This window comes from Pollicipes pollicipes, unplaced genomic scaffold (assembly GCF_011947565.3).
Source record: "Pollicipes pollicipes isolate AB1234 unplaced genomic scaffold, Ppol_2.1 Scaffold_6138;HRSCAF=7277_pilon_pilon_pilon, whole genome shotgun sequence".
NCBI lineage: Eukaryota > Metazoa > Arthropoda > Thecostraca > Pollicipedomorpha > Pollicipedidae > Pollicipes > Pollicipes pollicipes.
The window spans coordinates 24,067,333-24,082,091 of record NW_023596818.1 but is presented as its reverse complement, the minus strand read 5'-3'; the positions used below and the strand labels follow the sequence as shown (position 1 = coordinate 24,082,091).

Genomic DNA, 14,759 nt, shown 5'->3' with positions numbered 1-14,759 from the left:
TCCTTGCAGGCGCGCACCAGATAAAAGCGCAAATTATGTAACTGTTTCCTAGGACGGCGCCACACCCACCCGCCTTATAGGTTTGCGGGTGGACGCCGTTTCCAAACACTGACTGCAAGCGACCGCGTGGACCCGCCGGCACTTGCAAGCTTCCACCTCTGCGTATGACATGGTGGTTGCTAAACCTACGCGACAGTTGAGTGACGTGGTGACTACAGTAAGTTTGCCTGCGTTAACGTTGATCGAGACGCGTCGTGTGTGGCAGCGCACGTTGCGTGAGGTGCATGCAATGCATGCGTGCGTGCGTGCGTGCGTGCGTGCGTGCGTGCGTGCGTTGCGTGCGTGCGTGCGTGCGGGCCGCGCACGTGTGGCAATATTTTTCAGATACCAATATGTCTCCAGTTATATAACGTGTCCGTTCGTACCCAGCAGTGGCAGTGGCGCACATACACATTAATGTGCGGGAGAAAGCCAAAACCTTGAAGGCATGATCACAACAAACGCAGCTGGTGCTGACAACTCCTGTCCTGACCGTACTCACATTATAAATGTACACAGGGCGGAAAAAGCTGGCAGCGCTCTGGTGGCATGTCCTAGGCTTAAGCAGACACACCACCAGTGGAGCGCAATACTGGCAGAATGCCGGGGTAAAAACCTCCAACTTGGACATTGCGTCGACCTATTGCATCATGGTCACGTGACCTGCGCCGCAAAGCGAGCGTAGGGATGGCGCCAGCGCTACCAGCGGTAAGACTTTCGAGGCACGTATCTTGCCCTCCCCGGACCGGTCTTGTTTTGCCACCGCGCTGCTGTCTGTCCGTATTGGGGACCGCACGTGCCCCTGAGCTTCCCACCGGCACACCGCAGCACCGCCCCAGATCGCGGGCCGGCGTTGCCAGCCGGGCGTCGTAGACCCCACCCTGTCTCCGACATCCCACTCGATTTACAATGGCTCAACGGCGTCCAAACTTGCCGAATACAGGAAATGTCTGGAGCGGTAGCTTCCGGACAGTCCCGCAACATATCGTGTTCATTAGAGGGTGTGAAACTTGCGTGTGTCGGATATCAAGCATGAGGACCGAGCGTGACTGCCTACAATAAGGGTCGAGGTCGGGGAGAAGAACAGCCTCGTTGGTGGCGGTGTTGTAGGCCATAACGGCCAGGTGCCAGCGTTCACAAAACCTTCGAGACATCTGCCAAAAACAATGTACCTCACAACTATACTGAATGAAGATAGTAATTGTTTTTTTTTGACGCATGTAAGTAAGGGAGAAGACGTTCCAGCCATGCATCCCATGGCAGCTCACGCTGTGAGGCACGTCGACGAAAAGGTGCGCCATTGTGTGTCCAATGCCTATGCAGCAATTCAGTCTCCATGCACAGTCTTCGCCACGAATATCGTTGGATGTGAGCCGAACGCGCTTTTACTGTACCTGATGACAGGCATTTTATAAACAGGCTAGGTGGGCGGCGGGCAGATCAAGGAGGGCATATGCGCCCCGAACATTTACAGGAAAAAGCTGCAGACAAATACACACATAGACGTTTGTAGAAAGTATTCTGAATAACAGCTAGCTAGCAGCCGCAAATTCCCAGAAGTTACCGCAGCTTTTTAACTTCGTTTTTTGACATCCAATGCCGTGTGAATACCGTGCTTGTCAAAAATGGGATGTACCTTCCCACTGTCCAGTAACGCCCGATGACAGCCTGTAGATACCACCGATTACAGAACATTTTCAGCATCCTTTAAATCACAGGTCATAAGCATTTTGGGCACCCATTCAGCCTTCTAGGGCGTTACTTTCCATACCAATTCAACCGCATAATGTTGAGTTTTAATCGTGTCTGGGGGGACTTGTCTGTCCCTACGTCCCCCTCGGCACAGCAAATAGGTTTCTTGTGTCGGGAATAACCAAGGAGGTGCACAGCACTTCTTCACAATGGGGGGGGGGGAACTCATATTGCTCATAACACCAACTTAAGCGCGCCGCACTGTAGTTTCTTGCGCGTCGTAAAACAACTTGTGACAACCCTGCCGCCGCCAGGGTCGGCATCCTCGCGCCCGTTGCGCCGATCTTTCCACACCGGTCGGCACACTGTGCACGTCTTAGGGGCCCCTGTTCAGCGTCACTACATTACGAGTCCATTACCCTGAACGTGGACCACGGAGGTGACATTTGTGATGCGTAACATCAGTGCGCGCGCACGCGGCATAACCCCTTCATCATGGCTGAGAGTACGCGGCGGGAAAATCTGACGCGCGCTGACATTACCGATAATGCGCTGGCCTTACCGATAATGAGCGAGGCCAGGCACTCACTAGCGTCCGTTATGCTGCGTGCATGTCACGACGCGCCATGTTTGGAGCAATGGCCTGACAATGCGATCCCGAAAAGCCGCATGTCACGGCTATGTTCGGAGCAATGGCCCGACAATGAGGTTCCGAAAAGCGGCATTGTTAGGATGGCAGCGGTCTGGGGCCTTGTCCCAGGCCCATTCATGCCGAGCGCCGGATCGCCGTCATGAGGTGCAAAGAAACAAAACGCTCATGGTGACGTCACAAAGGCAACATGGCCAAGGCCCAAGCACATGGTCTTAATGTCCATCACTGACAAGATGGCGTGTATCAACGCATACCAAGCCATTTGTACGCTCTCACCGAAGCTCAGCTGCCTGTTTACGATCATGCCAACAAGGATGAAATACGGGCAGCTGGCATGCCGACAAAGAGCACCAGTGCGTGACAAATAGGCTTACAACGATGTAAGGGAAAGTGCAGGACAAAGGTATCCATAACTTGGCCAAGGAATACCATTGGCACACGTTTTATGCCCATTCATCAGCCCAGCTTTACGGCCGTTTCGCTCCATTCGGTTTTACGCGGGTCTGGGTCCGGACGGAGCGCCGACGGCCCCCGGACGCACCGCACCCGCCTCCGCTCCCAAGTCGCCGACCGTTCCCCCGGCCCCTGGAGCCGACGGAGCGCCGACGGCCACCCGGACGCACCACACCCGCCTCCGCTCCCAAGCCGCTGACCGCTCCCCGGCCCTGGAGCCGACGGAGCGCCAACGGCCCCCGGACGCACCGCACCCCGCCTCCGCTCCCCGGCCCCTGGAGCCGACGGAGCGCCGAGGCCACCCGGACGCACCGCACCCGGCTCCGCTCCCAAGCCCCTGACCGCTCCCCGGCCCCTGGAGCCGACGGAGCGCCGAGGCCACCCGGACGCACCGCACCCGGCTCCGCTCCCAAGCCGCTGACCGCTCGCAGGACCCCCGTAAAGCGAAATGAAACGCTGGCCGGCCTCATCGGGGTCCAATGGTGCCTTCGGCGGCGGCCCAGCTCTGGCGGCCCGGCCATCATTTCGCCGGCCTCGCCGCGTCCGTATTGTGCACTCGGGCACTACAGTGGAGGGATGACGGGCGACCGGCGGCCGCGGGATGGGCCCGACCACGGCCCGAAATATAAGGTATGTCAGGGTATTGAAGTGAAGAGCTCCAATATAAAACCTTGCTTTCGCTGGGTGGAGAAACATGGGTGGGAACGTTACAGCCTAGAGGGGAACACGATACGGACATACTTATTCACCACTGAAATGCATTTATTGCGCACGTTGTGCCACTGCCGATGCATTACCAAACGTAAATCCGGTTATCAGAACATAGCATCAGGGACAGGAAAAACCTAGAGAGGGAACACAATATGGACGTATTTACCATGTTCTGAACTGCATTTATTGCGTATGTGATGTTACTTCCATACATCATCAAACGCAAATCCAGTTACCATAAACAGCATTAGGGACCGGAAAAACAGGGCCGGAAACGAAACATGAAAGCATAAAGTTAGTGTTGCTTGTTTTGCCATTGTATTCCAAGCTAAACGATTCTGAAAAACTAGGACGACCTTCGACCGCACATGGGCTACCTGGGTTCGACCACGCCTGGAGTTTGTTTGGAGTCGGGATCACGGACCAGCCGGCTGGTGGGGGAGGGGGAAGAGAACCGCGGACCAGCTGGTTGTTTGGGGTCGGGACCGCGGACCAGCCGACTGGTTGGGGTCGGGCCGCCGACCAGCTGGCTAGTTGGGGTCAGGAACCGCGGACCAGGTGGTCGTTTGGAGTCGGGACCGCGGACCAGCTGATTGTTTGGGGGGCCGGGACCGCAGATCAGCTGGTTGTATGGGTCGGGACCGCGGACCAGCTGGCCGGGGTCTGGTCCCGACCAGACACGCTCGCTCGGGCCACAGTGTGGATAGTAGTGAGGAACAGCTGCTGGCGAGCCCAACCGCGGACGGCGTCAGAGGAGCGCCGCGGTCATCATTACCCGGGACCGTTGTCCGAGAGAGGGAGGCGCCGCAGTCATCACCCACCCGGGACCGTTGCCCGGGAAAGGGAGGAAACGCGGTCATCACCACCCGGGGCCAGTGCCATGGAGAGGGTGAGAGCGCCGCGGTCATCAACACCGGGGCCGGTGTTGGAGAGAGAGGGAGGCGTCGCGGTCATCACCACCCGGGACCGGTACCAGGAGAGGGGAAGGGCACCGCGGTCATCAACACCCGGGGCCGGCTCTGGGAGAGGGAGGCGCCGCGGTCATCAACACCCGGGACTGGTGTCAGGGGAGGGGGAGGGGAGGCGCCGCAGTCATCACCATCGGGAGCCCCTGTCAGAGAATGGGGAGGAAGGGGCGGGGGGGGGGGGGGGGGGGGCGATAATCGAGGCACCTCTCCGTTCTCGGCGTATGGGTGCCCAATCTTTGAAGCTGCGCATCCGATGCAATTCATGTGCCGGATCATTCTACATTTTTGGCGCATGTCTTATCTTACCCGAAATATAAAGTCACATGCATATTTTCAACTACTGCCACCGGCAGCGATTCCGTTAAAATCGATTCCGAAACCAGGCCTCACCTCCACCAGCCGAGATAGGAATCAACTCAAGCCTGATCCGTGCCGTTCGGATTCAGATTCGTCACAACCGATCCAATGAGCCGCGGTCGGAATCAGAATCGGTTTCATCCGAGTCCATCCGAGCGCAACTCTGCCCACAACAGCTGGTGAACTTGTCAAGAGAGTGGTGCGATTAGAGAGGCTCAGAACGCCAACATCGACGTCGCTGAAAGCTCTCCGATTGGAAAGAAAAACACACGCAGGAGCGAAAGAGAACAGTACAGGCGTACCGACCGCATAGACAAAGCTGCTGCGATCTGTTCTGGTTTTAAATGGCCGCACTCCCACATCCAGTTCGGCGGCAAGCGTGCGGCTCCGCTCGTGCATTCTTTGCGCGTGAGCCCATCCACCCGCCCCAGTCTAAATAAACCATAACTTATTTTCGCTCCCTCGCGAAAAAAAGCGTTCTTTGTGGCGAAACGAATGCAATACTATTCCAGCACAGAACGGACCGTTCAGACAGGGCCATTGCGCGCAGGGACGGCGGGCTTACCGGAAGAAACCCCAAGGAAAGGCTCACGACACCGGTACAGGGCGGTACGGAGAACCAACACCCAACAACAACCGGCACAGAACAAATTATCACCAGCAACATCAATGTAGACATCAACACAGCGGCAGAAAACACGCAAACAGCACAAAGTCAAAGCGCATCCCAAGTAACGTACTCCATGGTACTGGTCCTCCACATTCTCCACACAGGCGCAGGGTGACCAAGGCAGTCGTAGCGCTCCTAAATCAAGACATCACCGTCGTTCTCAATGGTACTCACGTAGTAGTTGTCGTTGATCTGTACCATGGGAGCGTTGACACACGCCCCCAAACACTCGACCTCGTTGAGTGTGAACATGCCGTCCTTGCTCGTCTCACCCTTCTTGATGCCTGGCGACGGAAGACGGCCTGCGTTTACAGTGGGCCGGGCTGAGGTCACGTCCCGGCGGGGGGACGGCCGGGGTTACAGTGGGCCGGGCTGAGGTCACGTTCCGACGGGGAACGGCGGGGCTACAGTGGGCCGGGCTGAGGTCACGTCCCGGCGGGGGACGGCCGGGGTTACAGTGGGCCGGGCTGAGGTCACGTTCCGACCGGGGGACAGCCGGGGTTACAGTGGGCCGGGCTGAGGTCACGTTCCGACGGGGGACGGCCGGGGTTTACAGTGGGCCGGGCTGAGGTCACGTTCCGACGGGGGACGGCCGGGGTTACAGTGGGGCCGGGCTGAGGTCACGTTCCGACGGGGGACGGCCGGGGTTACAGTGGGCCGGGCTGAGGTTACGTTCCGACGGGGGACGGCCGGGGTTACAGTGGGCCGGGTACGAAGCTGTAGGTCACATCCCGCTAGTCTCGTACGGCCACAAGTCCGCCGGACGTGCCGTCCTGGGACGGTGAGTGGACGGATGACTATAGTCTATGCTGTGAGAACCAGGTATGGTTGTCGACACGGAAGGCACGAACAAGGCAGTATGGTTTTAAACAGATTCGTTTAAACAGATTTTCTCCGTCCCTGCCCTGGCGCTGGCAGGGACGGAAAAAGCAGTGACACGCGATACACTGGAGCACGTTTCCTTATGAATGAGGGCGCGTGCGCTAAAACACGCAAGCAAAGCCCCCTTGATTGTCCCGTGGTGTCATTCTGTTTAATTTTCTGAGCACGCGGCGTGCCGCTGCTTTTCGCAGCGGTCCTCCGTCCCACTGGCTGATGACGCCGCGCGCTCCAGGGCACCACTCATGCGGGGCGAACGTTCTCAATGGCAGCCGAGTTTTTGTCGGCGCGGTTTCCCCCCGAGATCGACGAGCGCCGCCCAAGGGCGCTTTGATGCCTGATTCCGCGGATAGGCTACGCATTTGCAACGCCGCTGCGGAGTGGGTGGTGACGGAAGCGATGGCGTTAGTTCCGCTGAAGCCCCTTTTTTGAGCGCCTCTTTTGGGTCCTCTCGGCCTCAGACGCCCACCTCTGCCCTCTGTCGGTGTCCCGAAACATTACCGAGCGGGTTTTCTGGTCAAGAGGATCTGTATGTCCTTCATATTGACTGAATGAAGAGTATCAGAGACCAGCCAAGATGCGTAAATCGGCACAGGAAGTTGAAAACGTTGTTACCCCACGCATACCAAAGCGAATGTTATCGAGTTTAGAGTAGCTAGTACGAAATGTATGGTAAAGACGCGTCTACAACTCACTGAATCATGACCCTGCATCCTCGAGCAAGCCCGATGTAAGCATTATGACGCGGATACCTGGTGCTCCGACTCAGACTCTGACTGACTTCTGACTCTGAATCTGACGGACTCTGACTGGGCTCTGCGCCTGATTACACTCGCGCATCATCTACATCAGGACTATAAACAGTGCATCGCACGCACTTAACATTGAAGAACATTGGCTAACATTTCGCATAACCCCCGCCCGTTATTAGGCCGGACTGAGGGGTTCTCGCCACCGCTCAACTCCATGTGGTCGCCCCGCTGTCAGGCCAGCCGTCCTCCATGTTCGCGCGATTCGATCCCGATCCACCACCACCACCACAAGATCCGCCGCGGGTCGATCCGGATCCACCACCACGAGATCCACCATAGGTCGATCCGGATCCACCACCACCACGAGATCCGCCGCGGATCGATCCGGATCCACCATCACGAGATCCGCCGCGGGTTCGATCCGAATCCACCGCCACCAACAGATCCACCGCGGGGTCGATCCGAATCCACCGGCCACCACGGGATCCACCGCGGGTCGATCCGGATCCACTGCCACCACGGGATCCCCCTACGGGTCGGATCCAGGCCAGCTCAGTGTCGCCCGGTCACGGCGGCGGCGCCTGACCCGCGGGCCGTGGCTGAAGCCCCCGAAGCCTCGCCGCGTGTTCGAACACAAACCTATGTCACGTGACCCGACCGACGCCTGACGCGCCCCATCACTCACGTGGTCTAACAGGCCATATCTGAACACCGTCTCGCAACTGCAATGACGGTCCGCCAGCCGGTGGCAAACTTTTCCAATTTTGCAGACATTAATGGAAAAAGAAAACGGACGTATCCCCGTCGCCTGGGGAGTGAGAACTTAGCCGCGATAACTTTGAAACCAACTTTATATGAACTGAACGGGTACAGCCGTATCATGCAAGCCTTACGTGGGCGAAATGGGGCAGAAATGGGGAAAACCAATCCTTAGCGGACGTAATTTGCACATATCATATCAGTCTACAAACATAACGCCACACCTGATTAAGTGGTGCAACCTATCCGCAAAGGCCTGCGTGGAACATTAAGGTCAGCTGTACTGGCAACCCTTACAGCACAACAAGCTGCACAGCGCCGCCGCCATGCTTCTCGGGCGCCTCTCGTGGCCACGGGTGAAGTGGTAGAGATGCGATCATGCCACGCTGACCTACCCTGTCCGCATCCTCGGCACCGACCCAAAGCGAGCAGGAGCCACCACACCGACACCCGGGCCGCGGTGGTGATTACGTTGAGGCGGCGGCGGCGGCGGCGACAGACCCACAGCGGGACGGCCACGGCCACACCGCACGCCAGCACCGGCCCGCCTGCACCGCAGCCGGCCGACGCCGCGGCGGCCGGAACGAAGCGGCCGGGGCGTACGGCGGCGGCGCACACCGCCCCCACCCTTCACCCATCCCCCGCCTCACGCGGCTGTATCGACCTCGATGGACGGAAGAACGGACGAGCGCACGGACGGGCGGGGCAACAGGTAGCCGGCAAACCACCGGGTCCGGTCCGGACCAACGTCGGGCACGCTCGTGACGACCGCGGGTGAGCTCGACGGCACCGGCGCCATGTCAACGCGGCGGTTTGGAGCGGCAACGTGCCGCTTTGAGCCCCGGAACACAAACCCGCCGCACATGTAGCCGGGCAGCCCAGTCTCTTCACTGGACGCCTGGCTCTCAACCAGCATGTTGCGTGCAGGCTGTGAGCCGGCCCCTCCGCCGTCGCGATTGGCTATCTTTGACGGCGCGCTACGCTATGTCGTGTGAGCGGGTTCCCCAGGGAGGGCCATGCCGGCCCCGCTGAGGACCAGTGGTAACATCCCGCCTCCATCCGGAGGCCTGGGCAAAGGTCATCCACAGCCCGGACCGCGGCAGATCGCCGGATTGCTCCCACTCAAACCGGACTAATTGCTCAGCCAATCACGCCGGCGCGCGGGGGGGTTACGGACACCATCGCCCACGTTCCCCTCCCTCCATCTCGTCCCGCCCCGCCCCGCCCCGCTGCGCACGGCGCTCGGACGGCGAAGGGAGCTCGCTCGCACCCGCAGTCGATTTCTCGGCGCCCGCCTCGCACCCGGGAAATACGATGACAACGCCGCCAACAGGCGGGGCGGAGAGGCGTTATCAGCTGCGCCCAAGCGCGACGGCACGCATTCCCAGCACGCCTCTGCCGCCCGCGGCGTCAGCGACGGCACGTGAAACGGAGTCGGGCCGGCCTGATCTCGTGCGCCGCACCGTCACGGGCGATGTGCGTGGCGCTCCTGTGCGCTGCGGTCTGGGGTCGTGTGGCAGCGTGCTGTGGCAGCTGTGGTGTGGCTGCTGAGGTGTGGCAGCCGTGGTATGGCAACCGTGGTGTGGCAGCTGTGGTGTGGCAGGCAGCCGTGGTGTGGCAGCTGTGGTGTGGCAGGCAGCTGTGGTGTGGCAGGCAGCTGTGGTGTGGGTGGTGTGGCAGGCAGCTGTGGTGTGGCAGCCGTGGTGTGGCAGCTGTGTTGTGGCAGCCGTGGTGTGGCAGCTGTGTTGTGGCAGTCGGGCGCCAGTCCTCGTGATGGCCGCCCGCGGCGACAGGCGAGCGCGGGTGACGCTCCAAGTATCAATTATCAATAAGGAAAATTATCGGAGTTCAGATCTTTGCTCATACGCCGGGGTGCCAGCCCCCTTCCTTCCTGCCTCCCGCTCCGTTTACAAGGGCAGTAGGTTCCAGGTACAGGCTGGTACATAAACTGGTACAGGCTGCGCAGTACCAGTTTATGTTGCTGCCTTTATGCGGTGCGTGCTGGGAGGGGGGAGGGGCCGGCCTAATACTCGCTGACGCGGGCCACCCCACCAGTGCAAATCCATGGGACTGTTGATTGACTGTTGACTGTTGAATCGTTTCATTCGTTGACAGGGTCGCACAAAAACTCTTTTAGTTTAAGAGGATCATTAGCGGTTAGATGGGCACCAACTAGTCGGAATTTTTGACGGCAAACTTTCAACTAGGGATTAGCACACTTTATTCTGGAATGTACTTTGAAGTGTTGACTATTTGTACCTGTACGTGACGTGGAATATTTTAACCCTCGCCCTGTTGGGGGGGGGGGGGGTCGTGCCCCTCCCTGGAATTTTCTGTCGATATCTCCCTGGCATATCATATAATCCCAAATTTTCAGCAGCCTCTGCAGGATTCGCTGTGCGTGTTTTGACAAAACATGTCTGTAGCTTTTCTGGTTTCCAAGCAGGGACATGTTGTTGGGACGACTGCACGCCGATCTAAGACCGGTGCGGGCAGCGGGAGACAGCCAACCAAACGGCCGATCGCGGCGGCAGGACGTCACTGATATATTAACGGTACCTTACCTACTCAATTTGCTCAGCCCGCATAAGCCGACATAGCATTACACTCAAAATTAAACAACACGCACGACTGTGCCTATCGCATGTTCCTATGTTGCAATGTCTTTTACATATTAGTATGTAAATCTGTTTCAGGGAAAAACTTGACATTTAATCTTTCCTAGTGGGGTCGATTCTGACCCAGCATTCAACACCAGTAACCAATCACGAAATCTCGCTGATAAAAATATACTGTCTATAAAAATATATTTCTATCAGTCATAGTTTTAAAATAGAAGTGCGTTATAACGACCACCACACTTTTCGCGTTACAAAGAACGGCGAATCCAGTCGAGGGTCACGTGGAATGTAGCGCATTTGAAGACATTGACGTAAGCATCAAATATGATGGGAAAAGGCTCACTCGCAACTATTTGCATGCCTCAAGTGTAAAAGACCGCCATAGGATTTCATCGTTAAGTAAATATGGTTCTCAATAAGGTTTCATCGTCTGATGACGTCATGGAACATTTTTATGACGTAAGAGTCGTTGCCAGACTGACCGTGTCAGAATGGCGTGTGGCAGACGTGCTGACTCACTTGTAGCACCTCCGTTATGTGCGCGTTTCATTGTCCCTTTCTCGAGGTGCTCTTTCATACGTTTCTGTGATGGTATGTTTTGCCTTGTATTTGCATTCTCGGTTACGGCGATGTTCTTGAATTGTTTGATACCTAGCTTCGTGTCAGTCTTAGCCACTGGAGCTGCCCGATTTAGTTAGAACTGAGCCGCCTGCATTATCGATCACAAAACGCAGTCCAAATACAAGTAAATTAATGATCATATTTGTCTTTGCCTTGAACACAATATGGAAATGAGGAGGCGGAACTCATGCGACGCTTCTATTACTCCATATATCTCTGGGTCACGTCCTATAAGGCGGCGCAAAATAGCCTGCACAAGTTCACGTGCGCCTAGCTAAAAAAAAAACAGATTTGAAGTATTACTGCGAATGTCATATATCATTTACGGGCATCATTGTGATCTGCGAGAAATTACACTGCAAATGGGTAACTAAATTCAAAACCTCATACACATGCAGAACAGCCCCCTTACGTTTCTTGTCAGTCAAAATGCACGCAGGCATCGTACCACCAGTACTTTCAGGCAACGCGAATAAGGCGTCAATTATACCAGTGCCTACTTATTTTTTCAGTTTTCAAAACCCTGAGCCACGCCATACAACAATCTGTCCAAAAAGCCAGCGCATTTCGTAACGTTAGTGAAGTGCTCCAAACTACCCATCGGATCCGTATAACAACGGTCAACGAACCACCTGAAACGCCAGTGAGTAGCTGTCTGGGATGACACAAATAATCTGATTTCTAAGCCAGTATGCGCTTGACTGCAGGCCGTGATGAGAACCGTTGCGATGCTGGTGACAGCAGACAACTGCGCGCTACAGCTGCTGGGCGGATCATCTTACAGCGAAAAGCCGCGTGGCGCTGCACGCCCTCGTGAACAAAAGCTGAACTAATCGCTGCGTTGTGCTAAAAGCAGCCGACAAATCACAACAGATCTGCTCGCTCAGTTGGCAATCAGCTTTCCAGGAAGAGCAACAGAGCGCATACGCACAGCTTGACAAAAATCCAGTTCGATAACGAGCAGAACAATCACAAAGTTCTCTGTTACCCCTCAATCATCTACGACAGGGAGCAACCAAAGGCGCAAGTATTATCTCCGCAATCTATGAAACGTAAGTCATTTGCCTGATTCTCTGGACGTAGAAAACGCGGGCACTGCCAGGTTCATGGAGTGTATAAACGCATAGTTCCATCATATAGGTCTGCGCTGACACCTTCGCCCTGTATCACATTTGTGCCCAATTGAGTCAAGGTCACAAATGACTTATGAGTCAACACTACACCGCTCACTTACAGGGATCTTCACCGCTGTCAAAATTATTCACTTTTGACGGGAAACAAAATGATGATAAATCCAGCAGGGGATAACAAAGGATGTCTGCAAGCGACATGCACAGACAGCAGTAATACATGCAACGTTAAACTGGCAATACTTAGTTGAAATAAATCAGTTTTCCTTGCAACGGAAATTGCTTTAACTTCCCTACCGTACTGTTAAATCTCAAAGATCTCCTCAAGAGTGGCATATACGGAGATAAACGGAAATAAATGCTCAATGGTCGGCTTAGAGCACAGTCGGCTGGGAGCACAGTCGGCTGGGAGCACAGTCGGTTGGGAGCATAGTCGGCTGGGAGCACGTTCGGTTGGGAGCACAATCGGCTGGGAGCACAGTCGGCTGGGAGCACAGTCGGCTGCGTTAATGGTTCAAAAAATTAGGAAATAACCGCTTCGGTAGACATCTCATTCACGAATCAAGGGTTCAACGATGTCCAGGGAGTGGAAGCTCGAAGAACTAATGGAATGGGTGGAATGTGGGGGGGGGGGGACATATTTGAAAGGAACAGGGTCCAGAAAAATTATGGGCCATTCTCGGGGCTAATAACATGGGGAGACTTTAACTTGTTTACTGGGAGCGGACGTTTAAAAACGATATAAAAGATACGGTCAAAATATACATATTTCCGCCCATGACATCATCCATCCCTTGGTGCCGTCAAGAAAGTACCTTAATATCCACATCACACGTTGCAGAGATGTTGACACGTGATCTGACTTCCCCTTGCAATCACGATTGTCCACGGGCTCATAATTGCTTGCGGGCTCCTGGCCGTCGGTTCCCAAGCCAGTGGGACTTTGTGAGCGTCCCTCAGCTCCTGTTTGAATATATTAAGGGCACTCTGCGAGCTCGCGAGGTCTCGTAGTTCACCGTCCCATGCCTGGGGCTGCAGGGTCACAGGAAGCCTTCTGATCTTCACGGAACTTCGGTAATCCAACTAGGACTATGTAATTATGAGCGCACGCTGGTGCGCTGCTTCCACACTGCACCTCAATTGCATTTGATTGCATGGCCACTTTGGATTGTCCGCGCAACACTTTTTAAGCGTGTCCACGCCGACAACTTCATCGGGCTAAAATCGTGTATATACATATTTATATATGTATATATATATATATATACACACATATATATACATATATATATATACATATATATATATATATATATGTTTCATATGTGTATATATATGTCCATATGCATATATATATATATATATATATATATATATATATATATATATATATATATATATGTACAACTTAATGACCTTATCCTTATTGTCTGCTTTCCTGAAAACTGGCACGCTTTGCTAAAGTGGCCCCCACCCCCAGCGGTCTTTATGGCAGATACCTTTGGAAATTTGCTGTCTTTTTTAGATGCCGGTCTTCACTACAATCAATTTTATACAAAGTCAGAGGCAGATCTGTCAAGACCTGAAATGGCGTCTCCCAACATAAGATAAAATTAGATTAACAGGATAAAAATGCCCTACTCGGTTTTCGCACATGGACTCAACTCGCATCCTGAATCGGATCCAAAAAAGAAAAAGAAAAGCACTGTGAACGGCATAAATTGTCTTTTTGTAAAGCGTACAATGCTTATTGATTCCAATCCCATCATGCCCAATCGAGCACAAGTCTGCCCCAGTTGCCTCAATGCAGACATCCCGAGCCGATCAAGCAGTGTCGATTTGTTTGCCGCAACGGGAAGAGGCAGGTCATCGGAGAGCCGATTTACAAGCCGGCCGTGCTCGGCGATGCACTCAACTGCATGTGTGACGTCACGGCAGGGCCACCTCACCGTCACGGCAGGGCCTACCCCGAGCACAACCGAGTGGACGGTGCACGAGCTGGGTGAAGGGAACGGGGCAGACGGACAGCGCAGCGCTACCGCACCGATACATTACCCAATCTCCCCGGTGCATCGTTTGTGATCACCAGCTACACACGATCCCCTGATTTGCCCTAATTGACACGCGAAATTGACGGCGCCCAGACGTGGGACGGGGGCGCGTCCCTGCCAGGCCGGACGGGGGCGCGTCCCTGCCAGGCCGGACGGGGGCGCGTCCCTGCCAGGCCGGACGGGGCGCGTCCCTGCCAGGCCGGACGGGGGCGCGTCCCTGCCAGGCCGGACGGGGGCGCGTCCCTGCCAGGCCGGACGGGGCGCGTCCCTGCCAGGCCTGACGGGCGCGTCCCTGCCAGGCCGGACGGGGCGTCCCTGCCAGGCCGGACGGGGCGCGTCCCTGCCAGGCCGGACGGGGCGCGTCCCTGCAGGCCGGACGGGGCGCGTCCCTGCCAGGCCGGACG

The 14,759-nt window shown here is 55.7% G+C and overlaps 1 protein-coding gene across 1 annotated transcript in view; it reads right to left on the bottom strand.

Annotated features, from left to right (window-relative positions):
- The window catches only part of ND-24 (NADH dehydrogenase ubiquinone), a 91,236-nt gene that overhangs the window by 60,461 nt on the left and 16,016 nt on the right, over positions 1–14,759 (bottom strand). Inside the window, exon 5 of the mRNA XM_037229915.1 lies at positions 5,717–5,826. Coding sequence (XP_037085810.1) covers positions 5,717–5,826 — 110 coding nt within the window. The remainder of the gene's footprint in view (positions 1–5,716; positions 5,827–14,759) is intronic.